At 41.7% G+C, this 20013-nt stretch overlaps 2 protein-coding genes across 3 annotated transcripts; one reads left to right on the top strand and one right to left on the bottom strand.

Annotated features, from left to right (window-relative positions):
- Nucleotides 1-306: 306 nt before the first annotated feature.
- On the top strand, nt 307-6824 carry TEX30 (testis expressed 30). Its single transcript, XM_062624707.1, has 5 exons — nt 307-393; nt 2242-2472; nt 3901-3952; nt 5392-5600; nt 6473-6824. Exons 1-5 carry the CDS (start codon nt 376-378, stop codon nt 6644-6646), a joined length of 684 nt encoding a protein of 227 aa, XP_062480691.1. The 5' UTR covers nt 307-375; the 3' UTR covers nt 6647-6824.
- Nucleotides 6825-7828: 1004 nt separating this feature from the next.
- Nucleotides 7829-19566, bottom strand: POGLUT2 (protein O-glucosyltransferase 2). Of its 2 annotated transcripts, XM_062624708.1 has the most exons (10): nt 19160-19566; nt 16825-17030; nt 16204-16409; nt 15372-15449; nt 11393-11565; nt 10201-10438; nt 9409-9618; nt 8965-9054; nt 8299-8403; nt 7829-8095 (listed from the first exon to the last, which is right to left on the bottom strand). In XM_062624708.1, the coding sequence occupies exons 1-10, from the start codon at nt 19330-19332 to the stop codon at nt 8078-8080; spliced, it is 1497 nt and encodes a 498-aa protein (XP_062480692.1). In that variant the 5' UTR covers nt 19333-19566; the 3' UTR covers nt 7829-8077. The 2 variants fall into 2 exon arrangements, with proteins under 2 accessions (XP_062480692.1, XP_062480693.1); XM_062624709.1 differs by lacking the exons at nt 16204-16409; nt 16825-17030 and having other exon boundaries at nt 19160-19563.
- Nucleotides 19567-20013: the final 447 nt, after the last annotated feature.

Below are 20013 nucleotides of genomic sequence, written 5' to 3' on the forward strand. Positions count from 1 at the left end.
ACCTGTACTCCTTGCAGTCAGCAAGAACCTGACTTTCCAACCAATTCCGAAGCAATTTGCTTTATTTCTTCAGTAATACTAACAGCAGCCCATGTTTTCCATGTGCAGTGAATCAAATCGCGCTGCCCCCTGGCCCCGGCCAGCCCAGCGACAACCCTCACCCCTCTATCGCCTCATACCCCCCACAAACAGCCAACACCGCCCTACGCCATCACCTCCCTGCTCCCAAGCCAGCAGCCTATCCCCGCCCTTGTGGGCGGAGCCTTGTGCATCTGTAGACCAATCAAACACAGCGGTATCCGCCCCCCGCGGGAAGTGCTCTCAAGCGATGGAGGGGAAGGCTGTCATTCACGTGACGTCACGCTGCGCAGCGGCATGGGCGGGTGGGCAGAGGTATGGCCGCCGCTGCTTGGGGTTCGCTGTCGTGGGGTTGTACTCAGCAGTCTGTGTACCGGGGACACCCGCGGGGGGGACAGCGGGTGAGGGTGGCTCTCCTCGGCCGCAGCAAGGGGTTCGTGAGGCCCCGAGCGCGGGGCGAGCCCCCGGGGGGTCACCGGCAGTCGGAAAGACTCGGGCTACTCTGCGCAGGCCGCAGTGGAGCAGCCGGCCGCGGGTCCCTGGGTCTGCTTTGCCTCTGTGGCGTCCTCCAGGAATTGCTGTGCCCCTCGGGAGAGCCCCGAGAGCAGGGGGGTGGATTCGCTGCCGCTCTGCCCTCCCCTCCCTTCCCAGCAGATGCGCGGAGGTGGATGCTGGCTGAACCCGGTGCAGGCTGGTGCGTTCACTCAGCAGCGGCCTGGGGCTCGGGCAGCAGCAGCCCCGGCTGACAAGCCGCCTGCCATGACTCTGTTCGGCTGCTCTCTTCTGGCCGGCCTTCCCCGCTTTCAGCTGGCAGAGGCCTCTCTGAGGCCACTGACAACCTCCTCCTGCCCTGACCTGTGCTTCTGTAGGACCATTACCAAGCAGAGAGACCCTTCGGGAGGCAGCTGTGGAATGAAATAGTACTTCCTCTCTGCCCTGGGGTGTTTTAACTTTGAGCCGCTGCAGCACATACGGGGACACTCGTTCTGCAGCCCTCTGTCATTCAGCAGATCATCAGCTGGCCTGATGCCTCGTTCAGCTACTCCAGATGTCTGTCGCGACGAGGCTCTCTGCCAGCCTGAAGCTGGCTTTATGTGAACCTGTGCCGTCTCCTGTCCTTGATGAAAGCTCAGTCTTTGACTGTATAATCATAGAATGGTTTGGCTTGGAAGGGGTGTTAAAAATACATGCTTCCAACACCCCTTGCCCTGGGCAGGAGCACCTTCCACTAAAGCAGGTTTCTATATAGAGGTGCCATATGCAGGCAGCTGCTCCACAGTGTGCGTACCACTGTGTCACTTGACAGTGTTTGCTGGGCTGTCTTCATGTCATGTAGTTCTGTGCTTCAGGCTGCTAGTTAGAGGGTAAATGCTTATCTTACAATATCAGGTATACATGAAGTATGTATATGTATCTTGTGACATCTGCCATCAGTTATTATGGAGCACGTTATGAGGAAAAAAAAATGTTTTCCTTATAGTTGCCTGCAATTTCTAAACCTAGTGTATTCAAATCCATTTTTCATACTATTTGTAGTGTTTTCCCTTGGTAGTGAAGCTTGTACATCGATCCTACAGCTACAGTATGAAATAGTTGCTGTCAGCATGGGGTTCTCTTAATCATATATACTCCATATGGCTCTACAGACCCAAAGTAATTCGGTTGTAATAAATGTGTAGACATTTCCTTAATTCTTATAGTTAATAATATCAGTGGGACATGTGAGATAAAAATACTTTTTCCACTGTAGGAAACTGTAGTTATAGAAGAATTCATATTTCTTACTTATTTTTAAGTCTTACAGAGAGTTAATGTTTCTTACTGTGGAAGACTTAATATTCAAGTCAAATATGGCAGTTAGCTCTCAAATAGCTATACAGAGAAGGTTGAGAGTTTATGCCTTGAAGAATCCTTTGAAGCTGGGGATGATTCCTTCTCTAATGGAAAAAATAAGGTGTGGAGTGATAAAGTGACTTGCCATTATTGCATGGAACACATTTGAGCCAGAGGTAGAGTTACTCATTTAGTACTCCTAAACAGAAGAAATGAAATTGGACTTGAAGTTTTGGCTTCTTTCTTAATTGTCTGATTGCTCTTTGTTATAATGTGTAGACTGGAAACATGTTTTTTTTTAAATTATAATGGGTTTTGTTTCATTTGCAGGTTAAAGTGAAAGTACCTTTTGGAAACAAGTATCTCGATGCTGTCTTTTCTGTTCCAGAGAAGAAACCAACATATGGAGTGATTCTTACCCATGGAGCTGGAGGAGATATGAACTTCCCTCACTTAGTGTCTTTGGCAGCCTGTCTTGCATCCCGTGGAGTCCTGTGCCTACGATTTACTTGTAAAGGCCTTAACATTGCTTATAGGGCTAAGGCCTTCAACACAGTTGTGGTAGGAAGTGACCAAATTCTGCCCTGGGTGTCATCTTCTGGGTTTCTTAAATCATGACCAGAGATTAGTCAAGCAACAGCAGGAAAAGCAGAAGTGATGATTAGCTAAATGGAGCACTGCTTGTGAACAGGAACAGTAGGATCAATTTTTATATGGGCAGTAGCATATATATGGGTTTGGGTGCCAGGAGAGAAAGAAGAGCTTGAGAAAAGGATGTGAAGAAAGCAAGGGTGTTTTATGAGAGAGTTTACAGCTTGAAAAAAGGGACGTATTTAGGATGGAAACAGGAGATGGGTGTTCTGCAAGGACTTGGTGAGGGGAGGGGAATTAAGGGAAACAGCTTTGGAAGCAGTTTATGTAGGAAAACCAACCTGAGAATTGTGCTGAGCCTCTGGGGGTCGGTAGCTGGGAGAGCAAGACTTTGGGGAAGGAGTAGGGGACTCCAGGTCACAGGAGGAGTTGAAGCACAAGAGATTAGGAGTAGCATATGAGAGGCCTATAACCTAAATAGTCTTTTGATTTCAAAAACAGTTTAAACTGTTACATGTGTGTGTTTACTTTGCTGCTGCTGCCTTATTTAAGGTGTTCTTATGTACCTAGGTTCTGTTAAAATGAGCAATGTTTCGTTATGATAGTACCAGTTTAGAGTATCTTCCTGTTCTGGAACATGTAGGAAGGAGGGGAAATTTTTTCCTGATTATCTAGCTGCTTTTACTGGGGCATGGGAAGGCAGCTTGAGCACTTTGCATTGAGCATCAGACATTTTTATAGGGGAATTACATGCAGTTATTAAGGAATTAATTGTGATTTTATGTACATTAATTTTGAAGTTAGACTTTGCTAGAGATGTTCTCTAGTCTTGTATGAAGAACATATTGTTAGTGAGTTTATACTCATTTGCTGCTGTGCAAAGGCAATTCAAAGGCATCTGCTAAAATAACATCTGGTTAGTTACCTCCTGAAAACTGAAAAATTTGTTGCTGAATATCTTTTCTGTCAGAAATAACTGACAGATAACTGACTGTGTCTTAATCTTTTCATTGAAAATACATGACCTCTGTGAAGGGCACTTTTGCTAACTTAATTTTGCCTTTCTACAAGCTAAGAGTGTGCTTCTGGTTTGTTACTGTAAGCTGATACACAGTAATTGTTTATGTTTTGGTAACTGGATAGGGCATCTGATATTTTAAACTTGGCTGAGAGCTAATGTGAAATTGCTTATGTTTATTATGTTGTTGCTGCAAAATGTTAGGAAATTATTTGTATGAAAAAAGAAGAGAGCAACTTGTATGTATCTGGTTTCTGCTTAATCTGCAGTGCTGAAAGAGCTTCATGTTTTGTGCTTAGTAGCTAGAAACAAAACAATCCCTAGCTTTCCGGCTGTCTTAATTCCAACTTGTAATGCTTCTCTTTATCTCATTTCTTTAGGAATACCTAAAGCTTTCTGATGATTATAAACTTTCAGGTGTCTTCCTTGCAGGTATTGTTTTTATTATCTGTAAATTTCACTCCTATACTGTCTCTAAAGATAATATGTAATTACTCCATTGTCGAAGTCTGTCCTACTTTGGTAGGAGGTGGATGAACAGATGCAGATGACAGGTTTCAGTCTGAGGTGGCACTAAAAGCTTGCTGTCTGACATGGAAACAAGCTGAATGAAGCCCCACTGGTCAGTTGCCTAGGGAGAGCAGTCCAGCCCTTTGTTGACAGCTTAATGTTCTAACCTTCATTAATTGATTAGTGGTCCACTGGGAGCAGTGGTGCAAAGCCTGCTGGCAGCTCTTTGGGTCTCTTAACCTGGAGCTGAATGCTACCAGCCCAGTAGCTGGTGGCTGCACAGGGCAGGTGTGTAGCTCGGCTGTCTCACTGCTGCTGGGGTCACACATGGGAACATCCAACCTGCTGCTGTTTTCAGATTCCAGACCTGTTGACCCTCCTTGTGATGCCACAGATTTCACTCCAGGAGCAGGAAGGAGAGAGCATTAGTACAACCATGTACTTTGGGAGAAAACTTCCTTGTCACTTATAAGTTGCAGGGCATGTGTTCTTTGATAATCAGTCTGTACCTTTTAACTGCAGGTCTTGAAGAATTCTGGTTACTGATATATGGAAAACCATTTTCCCAAAATAGGTTTTGGTAGTTTTGGTAGATGAAACCTAGTGGCTGGTAAAAAAAAAGAGTTATGTGAAAAGGGAAATAGATGGGTGTGATTAGGAATAACTTGATACAGGAAACTCTGAAAATTCTCTGACTAATCTGCGCTGATGCAAGATAATCCCACTGGAATCAGCCACTTCTAACACTCAGTTACAGAGCATTGTCAGCTCATATGCCTTCTCTTTGAGGAGATATTTTGATACCACCTTGCTGTTGTAAACTGACCTCACACTACAAGTTCACACTTCAGTATTTTATCCCTCCCTTCTACTTGTAGGCTGAAGTTTGAGGTGTGCATAAACACTTGCTGGATTTATTTGGGAAGTAAGATGCATATATATTTGGTTTTAATTTGAGCCAATTAAGGTTGTAAAAACAAAAATTGTGCAAGATACTAGCACTGCTATCTCAGATTTCAAGGGTCTGGAGTACAGGACCTGTCTCTCTCTTCCTTCTGCCCCTAGGATGGGCTTTGTTCTTTCCAGTATTGCAAAGGATCCCTCTCTATTTATTTTTCCTTCCCTGCCCCCCTTCTTTTTTAAGGGGGGATGTAAAATCATCATATAATCAGACAAATATTTTAGAAGAAAATATTGAAATTAAGATTAATACTTTTCATGGAGTAGATGAATAAAATTATCTCTAGCATTTTTTACTACCGCTGGCTGAAATACACTCATTTTTAGTTGTTTACTCAAACAGAATGTAGATGAGGTGACAGCAGATGTACTTTTTTCCTTTATTTTAACATGGGAGAAAGGCCGCTCCATGGGCTCACGAGCTGCTGCATCTGTGGTACGTCAGCTTAGCCACGGTGATGATGATGATGACTTCGTTCAAGGTCTTGTATGTTTATCTTACCCATTGCATCGACCAAGACTTCAGTCCAAGCTCCGGGATGAAGATTTATTATTGATCAGGTGTCCAGTGCTGTTTGTCTCAGGATCAGCAGATGAGATGTGTGAAAAAGTGAGTACCCTTGTAAATCCTGCTGTGAAGGGGCAGTAGGGAGGAATGAGTCCCAGTGACACCTGTACTGGTGTGCATGGCTGTGACTTTGATTAACAGCCTTCTCTCTCTCTCTGTGTAATCTATCTATCTATCTATCTATCTATCTATCTATCTATCTATCTATCTATCTATCTATCTTCTGAAGGAAGCCTTGGGTAGGAAACGTCATTGGACATCAGGAAGCGTGGTGGTGCAAATACAGTGGCTTTCTGCCTTGTTCTCTTGCAAAATGGTACCTGTTGTTCTTGAACAGTTCAGCTTGAATTTGGGAACATGTGCAATTGGCATTTCCATGCTTGGGCAGTTTCTAAGGAGTCAATGCTTTCATGAGGAGTTGTCACCAAAATAAGTCAGGCTAACAAAGAGCAGATCCTTGGAGTGCCCTCTTAATGGGGAAAGCTCTTAAGACTTTTTGAGCTGGTTCTTAGATGTGTTTGCTGAGAGAGTTGAAGGGAGTTAAGGCCAGTCTCCATATAATTATATTGCAAAGTTCTGACATTTTATTGCTGGCGCAACCCTTCGGCAGCAAGAGTAGATTCCTTCATCATTGTGGGGAAGGAGCCTGCACAGGGTTGTCACTTGCAGCTTTAGAAGTTCTGACTTCCTGCAATTCTGCTTTTGAGGGGGAGTGAACCTTTGAGCACATTCCATTAGTGAACACAGGATCATCACATCTTTTCTGTTAAGGTGTTTTTAATGTGCATGCAGATCTGTTTTGTTTTTGAGAGCTGCCTGTTAACGTGTTGCACAGGCAAAGCAGGAGAGATGCAGGAGTTGCAGTTTGTAGCAGCTGTGATCCTCTGACTTTTTCATTCTTACTTTCTCTTCAGCAACTGCTAGAAGGTGTGGTAAGCAAAATGAAAGCCCCTATAAAAATCCACTGGATTGATAAAGCAAACCATGGGATGGCAGTCAAAGGACGAACAGCAGAAGATGTCATGGAAGAAATAAATGCCCAAGTGTTTTCATGGCTTAGAAAGAATATGGAACTGGAGCACAAATGATTTGCAGTTTTTAAGCAATGTCTTCACTTAGTTTTTCCTTAGTGTGGCAAATTCGGTTGCTTTTTCTGAGAGGTGTATTTTTTTAAACATGTTTTCAGAGGTCTAAGTGTAAATGCAAATAAAACTTTTTTTGTATGAATGAAAAATAATGCAAAACAATAAAGACCTTTTTAAAGGACGGAAAGTTCACAAAATATTTTAAAACAGGGCAGCATCGTTTTTCATGTTTCTGTGCAAATAACTGTACACCACTTACTAATGCAGGCCACTCAATAAATGCTTTTGGCTAGTGTTTGAGTATCTTAAGATCATCTAGTTCCGACCCCCTGCCACAGACAGGGATGCCCCACACTAGACCGCGTTGCCCAGGCCTCTTTCCAGCCTGGCCTTGAACACTGCCAGGATGTGAGCATTCACCACTTCTTTGGGCAACCTATTCCAGTGCCTCACCACCCTTACAGTAAAGAATTTCTTCCTTATATCTAACTTGAACTTCCCCTGTTTAAAAGTTTAAACCCATTATCCCTTGTCCTATAGCTACAGTCCCTGAAGACTCCCTCCCCAGCATCCCTAAAGGCCCCCTTCAGATATTGGAAGGCTGCTATGAGGTCTCCACGCAGCCTTCTCTTCTCCAGGCTGAACAGCCCCAACTTTCTCAGCCTGTCTTCATACAGGAGGTGCTCAAGTGCTCTGATCATCCTTGTGGCCCTCTTCTGTCCTCTGAGGACACCAGAACTGCACGCAATACTCCAGTGAGGTCTCATGAGAGCAGAGTAGAGGGGCAGGATCACTTCCTTCAACCTGCTGGTCACGCTCCTTTTGATGCAGCCCTCGTTGGTAAATCTTCACTTTGGACTGGAAGCATATTCATTAACTTTAGAATTTGGTAAGTTTAGACTAGACTTTAAATTCACCTATGGATCATTTTTAGATGACATTGATATGCCCAGAAGTAACAGCTGAATTACTTAGCATCAGTGGAAAGCAGGTGTTCTAAAATCAGAGTAGACTAGACTGTTGAAACAATGATCAGTTTAGTTTCAGTGGTCACTGCCCAACGCTACTTAATTGTTTTCATACTGCTAAAGAAACTGGTTTCACTGACAGTACATCTGTGAAAATAACAAGCACAAGTAAGAAGTATCTGCATTTCCATGGTGTCTCAGGACAGGAACATGTGACTGATACAAACATATTTTTTTATTAAAAAAAAAATTACAAAAATGCTTTGAACAAGGCCCTGCAACCGTTACAAGATAAAAAGGAAACAAGGGGCACTTGGTTTTCTTCCATATGTAGATCATGATACTGTAAACTTCTTTAATATCTGCTGACATTATCTGCTGGCATTTTAATCCAATTTTTAATTCTTTCCTTAAGAGGCAGTCTGAATGTAGGCAAATACAAAAAAAATCACTTGGTTGCTTTATGTCAGAGTTCATCTTTGGCCTGCGGTCAAGAAACAAGAAACACTTTTTCAGTTAACTGGAAACCAAATTTTACCTGTCTAGCCCTGCAAATACATTAGGACATGTTTCTGAGTTCAGTAGGTGCTAATGTCTGGTAACTGATACCACAAGGTGCTAAGCAATGCAGTAGAAGCAATAGTGAAAGCATCCAGCATGCTACATTTACTGCTATATGTACTGTACCTTTTTTCTGTGGCAAGTACATGGAAAAAGGTCATCTTCAGGCTGCTGGACTTTCTCCATCCCATCTCTGATTTTTGGCTCGCTCACTTGCAAGCTGGCATACTCCTAGTTTTAAAAGAGGAAGATATCCTTAATGTATAAACTCGTTAGACTGTACATCTGGTTGTAAAGAGTGCACCAGCCCAGATGAGTAATTCCGTAAAAACTCCAGGGCTACACAATCATTACTCCATAAGCAACCAACCATATGTATACACACTCCATGTGTATCCAGCATGGTAAACAGACCCATAACTGTAGATGGGAGCCCCTTCTGGTGGCACACTGGAGCTTTGGTTATCTCAGTGCTAATGCACAGGTATTTTCAGCTGTGGATCACAGGGTGTGCATCTGAGGTGGAATTCTTTGATCACTGTGGGCAACATATTCTTGCAGATTAGATCAAGATTTATGGGATCCGATTGCTTCTCCCAGAGCACCAGCCTTAAGGGCCTTCATAGGAAATAACTGCATACAGTGTTCATAAACCTACTGAAGTTTCCCATTGCTGCTGCTTGCCTTGTGGCTTCAAGTATTGGACTGGACAATTTCCAGCAGCTCCACTGCCCTTCATTCTTTCTGTGTGATTTCTGGTTTTGTGGCAGTAGCTATGAAAAACGTACTAACCTGGAAAAGTTTGAAATAGTAACAAAAAATGTGATCTCCCATGAGATTGTTTCTTGCAAATTCTTGTCCAGATTTTGCGATATTTTTTGCCTGTCAAAGAAAATAAAAGTTGGGTTAATTTTTTAAATTCTAAAAACCCCAGTATTTCAGGCTGCCAGTATTGATTCTGGAGTTAAGTGTTGGCAGTTTAGGATAACGGCTTTATTTTTATTTAAGCATTCTTACTTTTAAAAGTAAGTAATTCTCTGAATATACTCTTAATTTTGCAAAGTTCAACTTAATTTCAAATTAGTGGATGTATTATATACTTTTTAAAAGTATTTTTCTTGTTTGTAATTGATTACAATAATTTTTAAGTCCTAATAGATTTTTATTTTAAAGCAATGCAATTTTTGCTCTATGTTGTCTAGAAACATCGCCAAATACTTCTAAATGTATATTCACCTCTTCATCATGATCTTTTGCCCACTGCAGTTTTTCTAGTAGATCACTCAGATCGCTTTTAAATGGGATGTAGTGTTTCCATGGCTGCAGCTCGTTATAGAAATGCTCATAGTAGATGGAGTCCTGCTTTAGCACCACACTGTTTCCTGCTAGTAGATAAGGCAATCTGTATGCTGCCACTGTGCCATCAATGTTAATTTGGTATTTATACTGGAAAGAAAATGAGTGTCAGTTATTAACAAACACAAGATGCCAGCAGCTTGGTTAGGTTATATTATTCTGAGGGCATTGGTATTACTGACTTGCAGATATTGAGCAATATAGGACTAGCTAGGCAAGGGTCAATGTTAAGTAGCTTTTAGTATTTATATTGGAGTTCATCAGAGTGCAGGGTACACAGAGAGGCCCGCTTCATCAATTAAATTCTCCAGAAATTCTCAGACGCTCATCCTCGGACGTGAGAGGGGATGTGCCACTTCATCCACTGATTTTCCCACTATGTTAGTTATGTTAGTAGTCCTGATCACTGAATCAGGAAAAAAATAAAAAGGAACTTGGAGTTATATAGATTACACAAGATTCTACAGAACCTTCAGATGTAAATCAAACATCATCATCCCCTGTGTAAGAGCTACACAGCAGCAATCCCACTGGAGGGATACCTATTCATGCTTGTTACTAGTTGTGTGCTGAAAATCTAAAGGTCATTTTATTATCAGTAATACCTACAAAGTTATTTGATAATGGGATACACCAAGAACCTAGCTCTATGAAAAATGATTAGTGTCTTACCTTAAAAAAGTCAAAAAATGAAATGTGCTTAACAATGGGGCCATAGAGGCTTTCATCGTGTTTGAAAAAAAAAAAGTTTGTGAAAGCAGCATCTATGAGCTCTGGGTATTTTCTGCTGAGTTTTACAAGTTCAAGCCTCTCCTTGCGGCTGTCACGTCCTCTCCAGAATGCTGTGGTATTCTTGTCTTCCCATGATGGGCCAGTATTTGCCTGTACTGACATCATGTCCAGACTGACTCTGGAGGAGAGAAAAAAAGTGATTTAATAGTGAAGTCTGCTGGAAATGTTGTTAAGTTTAATTACTTAAAGGAGGTTACAGTACCAATAGGCAAATACCAAGGATAAAGGTAAGTCATGAACACACCTGTCTGTGTATTGTATCTGTATTTTTGCAGCAATAAAACTAGATGAATGTCAAGTTCAGAAGCAAGACGGCATTAGTTCAACAACAACATGGCATGTGGAAAGAGTACTTGGTTGTCACTGGAAAAAGTAGCTAAAAGCGTATATGGTTGCCAGACGGATGAGGGTGATGCAGGGTAATTAGCTCAGTACAACATATTTCACTTCCTTAAGGACTTTGCTAAATTAAAACACATAAATTAGGTGGGTCAGGGAATTTAGAAAAAGCCTTGATAAGAAAGAAAGAACCAGAACTAAATGCAGTGAAATAGGTTCAAAATGGATTACAAAGAACTCGCAGAAGTTGGCTTTGTAGTGTTTCAGGACGGCAATGGAGCAGTTACTAAGGCCAGTTACAGTAAGTAATCAAAGTGGGAGATGGTAAGTCCTAGGTAAAAAAAAATCTGGCTACACTGGGCTTTAAAAGGTTGAAAAAAAAAGATTCTGGGAAATCAGGAAAAAAGAGACCTGGCCAATTGTTAACATGTTCATGGGTGGGAAACACAGCAAACAAAATACTTCCCTTGAAGCATTCCTTCCAAGTGCTGTTTTCAATGACTTGAACATGTTTAGATTAATTTTGATTTTTTAAATAAAACAGTGAAATATTTTAATATGCCATTTATATCTGTAACTTAGTTAATGTTAAGATATTGATTACACAGTTACTGCCTACCTACAGGATGCCAATGTCTCAATGAAGAAATAAAACCAATATACTGTTAATACAAACATCTTTTTGGAAAATCATTCGCTGTGAATTTTGTGGAAATTTTAAGCCATTTCTTACCGTCCCATAGTCTCCAAAACTGAGTCTGTTAAGTCATACGTTGGCATGACAATGTCCTTTGACTCACTGGACCCACACCATGAGAAGATGGGGTGCAGGTTCTGTGGTGACTTCTTTTTCTCTAGAGGCCAGTCCCCCAGATTAACAAAAAATTCTACATCCGGCATTTTCACCTAAACAGAAGCAAAGCAGGCACAAATGCATTTTAATACAAAGCAGTATTGTTCTGCTGACACCTTGCATTTTGAAAACAACCTCACTAAGAGAAAAAATAGCCAGGTCTCTACTTAATGCACCTGTAATAAATCTCTGAAGTTTAGAAACATGTTAGAAGTACTGAGACCACAGAATAAAGCCTACAAGATAATATATTTTTTTAAAGACTAAAGTCACATAAATGCTCTCTTTTTTTTTTTTTTTTTTTAAGGAATAGGAACACTCCAATTTAGAGGATGGTCTCTTGTTATACTTTACATGACTGGTCACACAATCTTTGTACCAGGCTAGCACTGGGATCTAGTAAGCCATGGTATAGTTCCTAGGAAAGGTGAACCACCTCGCTGACTGTATGCAAAATTGCTGTTGGTTGGTAAATGAGTTTGCTGTAACATGAGTGAACTGATTTGCCCTGTGTCTGCCTGGTGACTAAATCCAACAAAAGAGAAGTAACAGAAATGAACAGCCATGATGGGAAGACCACATTTAGTCAGTGCTGGGATTAATTATTAAGCATAACATCCTCACTTATCTAAAATGGTTGGTAGTATGGAACCATATCTGAAATCAATGTTGTAGCCAAAAAGCAAGAAAAATATGTTGCTGATGGCCAGGAAATGTTGTAACAACAGGACAGAGGGCATTTTTGCTGCTATATGAAATTTAGACGTACTCCCATCTTGAGCATTGTGTGCGGTTCTGGCATTTGCAAACAAAGTAAGAGAAGGTACAAAGAAATGCGTCCACTCTGATAGGGACAAGACCAGCTGCCTTATGTGGAGGAACTGAAAACGGCAGGGCACTCAGTTCAGAGAGCAGAAATCTGAAAGTGACATATGGTTGAGTTTTATGGAAGCCTGAAGGCATGTATAATGTCAGTGCAGAACTGATGCCATTATCTGTTCTTAGTTCACCTCTTTCATGACACTAATTTTTTTTAAATATCAATCTCTGCTAACATTGCCGTCACTTGCTGCTTTCAAAGCAAAAGAATCTAAGTCAGATTAGCTTGTCTTTGCATGGGCAAACAGCCTTCTTGCTGTGCAGTTGTTTTTGAGAAGATGAAATGAGAAGTTTACCATTTTTACAAGACAGGCATGTCACAGGTTTCACACTGTGACATAATCTTTCTTTTGTTTTTGTCTTCCTCATTAATAAGTCATGGTTGGGTATGTGACCATTATGAATATCCCATTATTATACTGGCATTTTTTGAAAACTATCTTAACACCTACACGAGAAAATATTTTATCTGAAGAAAGAACAATTGTGAATGTTAATAATTCTCAAAATATACATAACACATAAAAATAAGGGTTTGAACATATTCCTGACTCCTCAACATATATATGTATGAAAGCATTTCTCCTCTCAAATCCCTTTATTCTTCAGATCCAAATGGCTGGACAAAAGCTAACATTTCAGGATTCTTCTGTGTCCCAAATAGGTTTCATGAAGTTTCTAGTTTATCTTTATGGACAAAGATAGAAATCAGTAATTTAGCAAATATCAAACACCCTTTTAAATGGCTGATGATAATTCTTCTCTAACTTGATAACATGGCGAAGCCTTTGGCAGAGACATCCAGAAATTCTAAAGACAAGACACCCAAAGCAGTACTTTTTGTCTTCAGTATACAGACTGACAAAAAAGGTTTTCTTGTTTACCTTCATTTCAGAGGGGGCTTGGCTACACATTCTAATCTTCAGCACTAAACTTTATTAGTACAGTGCCATCTAATGGTTATAATGGACATGGAAAAGCTACAAATTTTATTTTCTCTGCCTCCTCAATGGAAGAATCACTCAACAGGGTCAATCTTCTCCAACTCAATAGATCTATTGTTTTCCAGTGACAGTGTCTTAATAGAAATTCTGAAGTATTTAATGGGGATGAGACAAACTGTGCTTTACTAGATCTGTAAGCAGTTTCTGTCTTTGGACTTAGCAAATCTTTCCCTACATTTAGACTGAATACTTCTGATGCAATTTAATTCCATTATTTCTTGCCCAACATTACTGACACAGAGAACAGCTTACTTCCATCTTCCCTAGAGCAATCTTTTAGATAATTATAGGCTACATTCATGTCTTCCCTTAGACAATATTTTAGATTATAATATTTTTATGATTTTATAATATAAAAATATATAATTTTAATATATAATTTTATTTTTTTTAGATTATAACATTTTCAATTATAAATACCTTTTAGATGAGACAATCCCCACTTAAATGAATCTGCATTTATATGACTAGTCATTCTTACCCCTTTCCTGTGCAATGTCAGCAATTGAACAACCTTTCTTGAAGCTGACACCCAAAAGCAGGCACAGTAGCAGAACTGACCCATTACTAATCCGGAGTATAAGGGAAAGGTTACTTTCCGCTTCTCTCATGTGTGTGTTTAGCTTTTCGCAACAGCATGCCACTGTTGACTCACGTTAAATTTGTGATACTGTAACCTTCACACTTTTCTGCAGAAAATAACCACTCACTTCCTATTTTAAAATAGGTGCTTTATGATTTATCCAGCCTTTGGGGTAATACCCTGCCCTTGTCACTTTATTTTAATCCATTTTTCCACACAATTTCTCTTACTTGTTAAGAAATACTTCAATTACGATGCTGTACAAGGAGGTGCTTGCAGATTCTTTCATTTTTGTTGCCTGAAAATTCAATAAGCATATTCTCTAGTCCATCATTCAGCCAAAATATAACCACGCTATTAAATGGGCACTGAACCTAGGACAAATCTCTGAAAAATAATGTTGTGACACCTTTCACCTCTCTGGAAACACTGGCAACTATTGTTAAAGTAAGACTATCTAACAGGTTACAGTAGTTTCTTCAAGGCAGTTTTCCTATCTTGTTTATGAGAACCTTGGGAGACTTGCCCCCAAAAGCCTAACTAAACTTATGATACTTGACATCCATATAGGAGGCCTATTATCTTGTTACAGAAAGGAAGGATAAATCCACGCTGTTTCATACCAATTACCTTATCTTTCAGCTGTTTATAAATAATGTGTTTATTTTTTATTACAATTTTAAGGATTTTTCTTTTTTTTTAGGTAAACACCACCATACTTCAGAAGCTACTCTCTCTTCTTTCTCTCCTCTTAAAAAGACAAAGTGTGTTGTATTCTACAGTCAAAAATAGGTATTAACTTGGATCTCTTCGTGTTTCTCTTACTATTTTCTTTATGTAACACATATTTGTGATTATAGTCGTGCTATATTCTGTCACTTTATACATAATGCCAGGTTTTTTTCCAAAGTTTCTCTAGGAAAGGGTCTGTGTGTTGTTTTTAGCTTGTACATCAAGGGAGGTCCCCTGGGCTTTTGCTACTCTTTCTCAACCTTCCCTGTCTTTGTTTTTGGCATACAATATTCAATAGAGAACAATATGCATTCTCTATTTTTTTCTTCAGTCATCCTGTAAAAGGTACTAGCAAAGGCAGAATTTTATATGAGATGCTGCAGGATGATTTATTTTGTCTACAGAAAAAAAAACAAACCGCAGTGTATCCAAATCTATTGAACTCTCCTATAAAAGCCTGTTATTAATTAACATTTGTGCTACTCTGATCAGAGAGCGTTCTAGAAAATGCCAACTTCAAACAAGGAAAATCCATCTGACCTTTCCATTATTAATCAAAAAACAAGAGCTTTTAAAGAGAAACAGCAACAAATATGATGAAGTATATTTGTTAAGCCCAGGTTTCTATAGATCAGGACACATAGAATAAATGACTACTCACTTTTCTTGTCAAAGAAAGCAGTATGGCATCCATGAAAATTCTGAAGCCAACATGTTCTCCATACGTCTTTATATAAACCTGAACATAAACACAGATTTTACTGGTCTGGTGTTTTCATTTCAGAGAACCGCTGACACAATTTAGAGCTCTTTTAATCACTTAGTAACTAGTCAGACAGATTGTATAGCTGTACAGATTTATGAATCAGCTGGGAAGCTTTAGAAAGCTCATCTCTCTAACTCATCACAGGAAAATATCCAAAAGAAAAGGACAAGCTTTGCTTGCTTTTGCAGATGTTTTAGGTCTGTCTCATGGAATTAGAAGCTGGTTGCCTGTTTCTGTTGTGTTCCACTGTTCTCATTGCCACATGAAACTCTGAAGTCAGTCCAGTTGTGTTAAAAAGAGCTGCAGCTCTGATCCTCAGTGTAGATAAAAGTGGCATTTCTGTACCTCAGAATTATGCTCAACGTAATTTATTGGTGCATGTCAAATTAGATGATCATGACACTCCACAGCAATATTACTCGGAGAACAGGAAACTGAATTAGCATTTAGGAGACTGGGGTCTGTGCCCAGTACTTGTATTGATTGCTTGGAAAGTAATTTGCCTTCACGGTGCTTAAGTTATAACATGGACAAAAAGCTCTTTACAAAGTAGGCCAGATATTGTTGTGCTCACATACAAACTGCAAAGTATTCAAGAACAGAAAAGCAAACGAAGTTTCTTAAAGAACTGGCTACAAGAAGCCTTTCAACTGGGGACGGCCAGACAGCCTAGTTGTATGACTTCCACCCAGTCCCTAGATGGGCTTCAGATCAAGCCATTCCATACCTCATTATCTTTGATGGTGTAATGACACAAACTCTGTCTTTGTCCAAACCTCTGTGGAATTTCTTTTGCAATCTTATCTGGATCAACAGTGGGAAAATTTGCTAGGTCTCTCTGAATCTGTGGAATGCTTTCAGGGCAGTTCATCTCTTCCAGCCATGCACTGCTCTCCTCCTGAGGGCAGTCACAGTTTTCATGATAAATAGGTCCTGTCAGGAACACAGTTATCTTATTTTTAATAAGTCACACCATTGAACTGTTGAGATCACAAAACAAGGTCAGACATGAGCATTCATTACTTAGGACCAAACTTTTGGAAACTCTAAATGGACACGTTTGAACGTTTTTTTTACTCCAGTGGAGTCACACAAAGCTATATCAGCTTCTGTGTGAGCTGTCTTCTCTAGATGTTATTTGCTAGGCAACAGCATCACAGCATTTGTTTATTATTTTGAATAGTCTGCACAGAATGTTTATAATGAATCCATAATTTCAATGGCATTTGATAGTGTGGAGAAGTACCAAGGTCCTGCATAATGCTATGCTAATCCTAGAAGACATTCTGGGACACAGTTTGTGAGGAAAAGCCACAATAGGAAATCTGTGTGTAGTGCTGCTTCTTACCTTTTAAAATATATGGAGACTTTGCAACATGTTTATCTCCAGTTTTGATTTCTATCTTCAGGCTTTTGTAGCTTGCATACATCCTGTATCTCACAAGAAAGGAACCATCCTTCCTGTCTAATACTTGCACACCAACTCGAGTGAACTGTTCCTCAGGAGCAGTGATCTTCACCTGGAATGCATTTTCACCTGGTGACGAAGTGAACCTGCCCAGAGAACAAGTGGAAGCTTAATAAAAAAAGAAAACACACAACAGCTTTCTTGGTCTGTTCTATTCCTTTTCAAGTTGGCAGGTGACTTCACTGAGCCATGCTAGGTCTTTATGAGCACATACTGGTATTCACAAGCAAGGCACGATTTTTGTGAAGATAATTTTGTTAGAGTACCTAAAATGTCTCAGGCTGTTAGAAGGTATCAGAAAGGTTCCACCCAAGATGCTCCTGAACACACCTCCAAAGTCACTTGGTGCCCTACATGTTGAACAGTGTTGGAAATACAGTCTTCATATCAGAAAACAGCACCTTTAAAAATCCCGCATAGCTCTTGATTAGTAGCAGCTCAAATGCAAAATGATAGGAAGGTAGAGAGCACACAGATAAATGGACCTCGGTAGATGCATCTTGGTGTCCTGTCTGTAGGGAAAAGACAAGGGCAACAGTCTTAAACTGAAATAGCGTAGATTCTATTAGGCATTAGGAAGAAGTTCTTCCCTGTGAAGGTGGTGAGGCACTGGCACAGGTTGCCCAGAGAAGTTGTGGCTACTCCATCCCTGGCAGTGTTGGACGGGGCTTTGAGCAATCTGGTCTAGTGGAAGGCGTCCCTGCCTACAGCAAGCAGGTCTGACTAGGTGACCTGTAAAAAGTCTTTTCCAACCCAAACCCTTCTATAATTCTATAGATATATAGGAAAAAATAATACTAAACAAGCTTCACTTTAGCAGCTTATTAAGTCTGTTATTGTACATACACAAGCAAAATGTTTATTTTCATAGTACTATTTAAGGAAGTAAAGAATGAAGTTAAACTTCTTTATCATTATGGCAGCTTATATGGGGGGGGAGGATATTACAAATGCCAATGTCTTGGTAGCGAAAAATATTATAGTGGGATGGTGTAATTCAATATGTACTTATGAAATCCTGCTAAAATTCACCATACATAGAAAAACCTCTATAAACCCAAATAAAATTTTAAAAATCATTGTTATCACATACCATTGACATGTGTTGACAAAATGACATTTATTAACAAAGTTGGCACAAATGCTGCATCTGCCAACTTCCTTCCACTCTTTACACAGAGTCCCAAGTATGTAAGGAGAGTTTGGGATAGAGAGAGGAGGTGGGAATAGCTCAACTAATGGATTGCAGCCTGGCAGCCCATTCACCTTTCCTGACACTCTCCCAACCAGACTAGAGAGCTGCCAGTTCAACTAAATGCAGGAAATATTTACACTCTCAGATAAGCTGAATTGGCAGCTTCCAGACTCACACATGCCACAGTGTGTTTAATCTGGAAAAGCACTCTGAGCTCCTATCTAGCTTGTACAGTCAGGGTTTCTTTCCTGTAGAAATGAAAAGCCGTGAGTGCCCTCTGAAAACTAAGCCTACTGGTCTCGTCCCAATCAAGTTTACCTAATGGCCAGTAATTGCTGAATGACTCTTATGATTATGTGCCTATGCGTTTAGGAGAAATACTGATGCTCCTAACAGTGGAAACAGGCTGGACACCTGAGCAAGTATATCATAATTAAATGTATTAGCTGCTGTCCAGGTTTTGACAAAGCTGAGAAAGCTGGTGCGTAAATTTAGCACACTAATTTAGCACACGTTTAACATGCTAGTATGCGTTTTGTTGTTGAACATTTTTCACTCTCTTCCCATCCCATCCCCTTGTGCAGTAATTGGATACGCCTAAAAAGATTAATTCGCTTTTACCCCTAGAAAGATTAATTTGCTTTTTTCTAAGTGACAGCTCCACGTCGGGAGCCTTCAGCCTTCCCTATCTACACGAAAATCCCAAGCACATTTCTGCTCAGAAGGCGAGAGGGGTTCAGGTGGGACACGGGCAGGCAAGGTCAGCCTCGCTGAGGATGGGGCACCGCTGCGATTCAAAGCTGCGGAGAGGTCCGGCCATTACGATGCGGCCCGCAAACACTCAAGTGGGGGATGCCGATGCCGGGGGAAGGGCGTGGAAGAAGCTCTGCTGCCCCGCGCCTGACGCGCTGCCCCTCCGGTATGGGGTGGCGGGCAGGAACCCAAGCACTTTTTAACCCATCTCTTGGATGTTTTCCTGACCACCATCGCGGTGCAAAGCAGCCTCCCCGCCGCGCTTACCTCTGCCCTTCGGCGTCCACGGCCTGCATGTAAAAGTACCGCGCGGGGAGGGCGGCCTCGGCGCGCAGCCCAGGCCCCCATACCGCGCTGCGCTCGGCGCTCAGCCGGCCGCCCGCGGCCGCCGCCGCCACCACGGCTCCTAGGGCAAAGCAGAGCGGCCACAGGCCACGCATTTACAGAGCTTCCCCCGGCGGACAAACACCGCCGAGGCGCGGGGGACGCGCAGCCGGGGCCTTCCGCCTTCCCTCACCGCGGCACGCGGCAGTCCCGCCTGCGCCGCGGCTGCATGCAGCGGAGCCGGGGGATCGCGGGGCCGCTGCCGCTCTGTCCCTGCGCCCGGCCCCTCAGCGAGCCATTCCCGCGGCGCCTGAGGGGATCGGGGCGGGCCGATCTCCCGCCGCACGCACGGGCTCTCGCGGGGCGGCGCTGCTGGGACCCGCCTCAGGGGAACGGGAATGGGGAAAGCCGGCTCTGCCGCGGCTCTGCGTTCGGTGTTGCCGTTCTCTCCGTACTGGAGTGCCTGGAGCAGAGGTGAAGAGGCACCTCGCCAGCCCACAGCACACTGTCTCCGTGAAAAGCAACCGCTGCCGTACGTCCAAACGCACACGCTGCGTGACCCGATGGCACTTTGTCTAACGATTCAAACTCGGATTGCAGAGAGCTAGTGCTGATGCTGTTCTTAACTACATATACAGTAATTTACGTTGGAAAAGACCCTAACGACCATCGAGTCCAAACGTTAGACCGGCACTGCCAAGTCCACCACTGAACCATGTCCTAAAGTTCCACACCTACAGTTCTTTTAGATACCTCCAGGGATGGTGACTCCACCACTTTTCTGGCCAGCCTGTTCC

This window comes from Pezoporus occidentalis, unplaced genomic scaffold (assembly GCF_034315485.1).
Source record: "Pezoporus occidentalis ecotype Australia unplaced genomic scaffold, CSIRO_AGI_Poc_V1 ctg27, whole genome shotgun sequence".
Taxonomy (NCBI): Eukaryota; Metazoa; Chordata; class Aves; order Psittaciformes; family Psittacidae; genus Pezoporus; species Pezoporus occidentalis.

Excerpts from the sequence above, each read along its gene's own strand:
- POGLUT2 (XM_062624708.1), bottom strand. The coding sequence starts at position 19,332 with ATGCGTGGCCTGTGGCCGCTCTGCTTTGCCCTAGGAGCCGTGGTGGCG. Across the intron at positions 17,031-19,159 it reads GTGGACGCCGAAGGGCAGAG|GTTCACTTCGTCACCAGGTG; the intron begins GTAAGCGCGGCG and ends TTCTCTGGGCAG. Across the intron at positions 9,619-10,200 it reads CATTTTTTGACTTTTTTAAG|TATAAATACCAAATTAACAT; the intron begins GTAAGACACTAA and ends TTTTCTTTCCAG.
- TEX30 (XM_062624707.1), top strand. Across the intron at positions 2,473-3,900 it reads AGGCCTTCAACACAGTTGTG|GAATACCTAAAGCTTTCTGA; the intron begins GTAGGAAGTGAC and ends TCATTTCTTTAG. Across the intron at positions 3,953-5,391 it reads TTCAGGTGTCTTCCTTGCAG|GCCGCTCCATGGGCTCACGA; the intron begins GTATTGTTTTTA and ends CATGGGAGAAAG.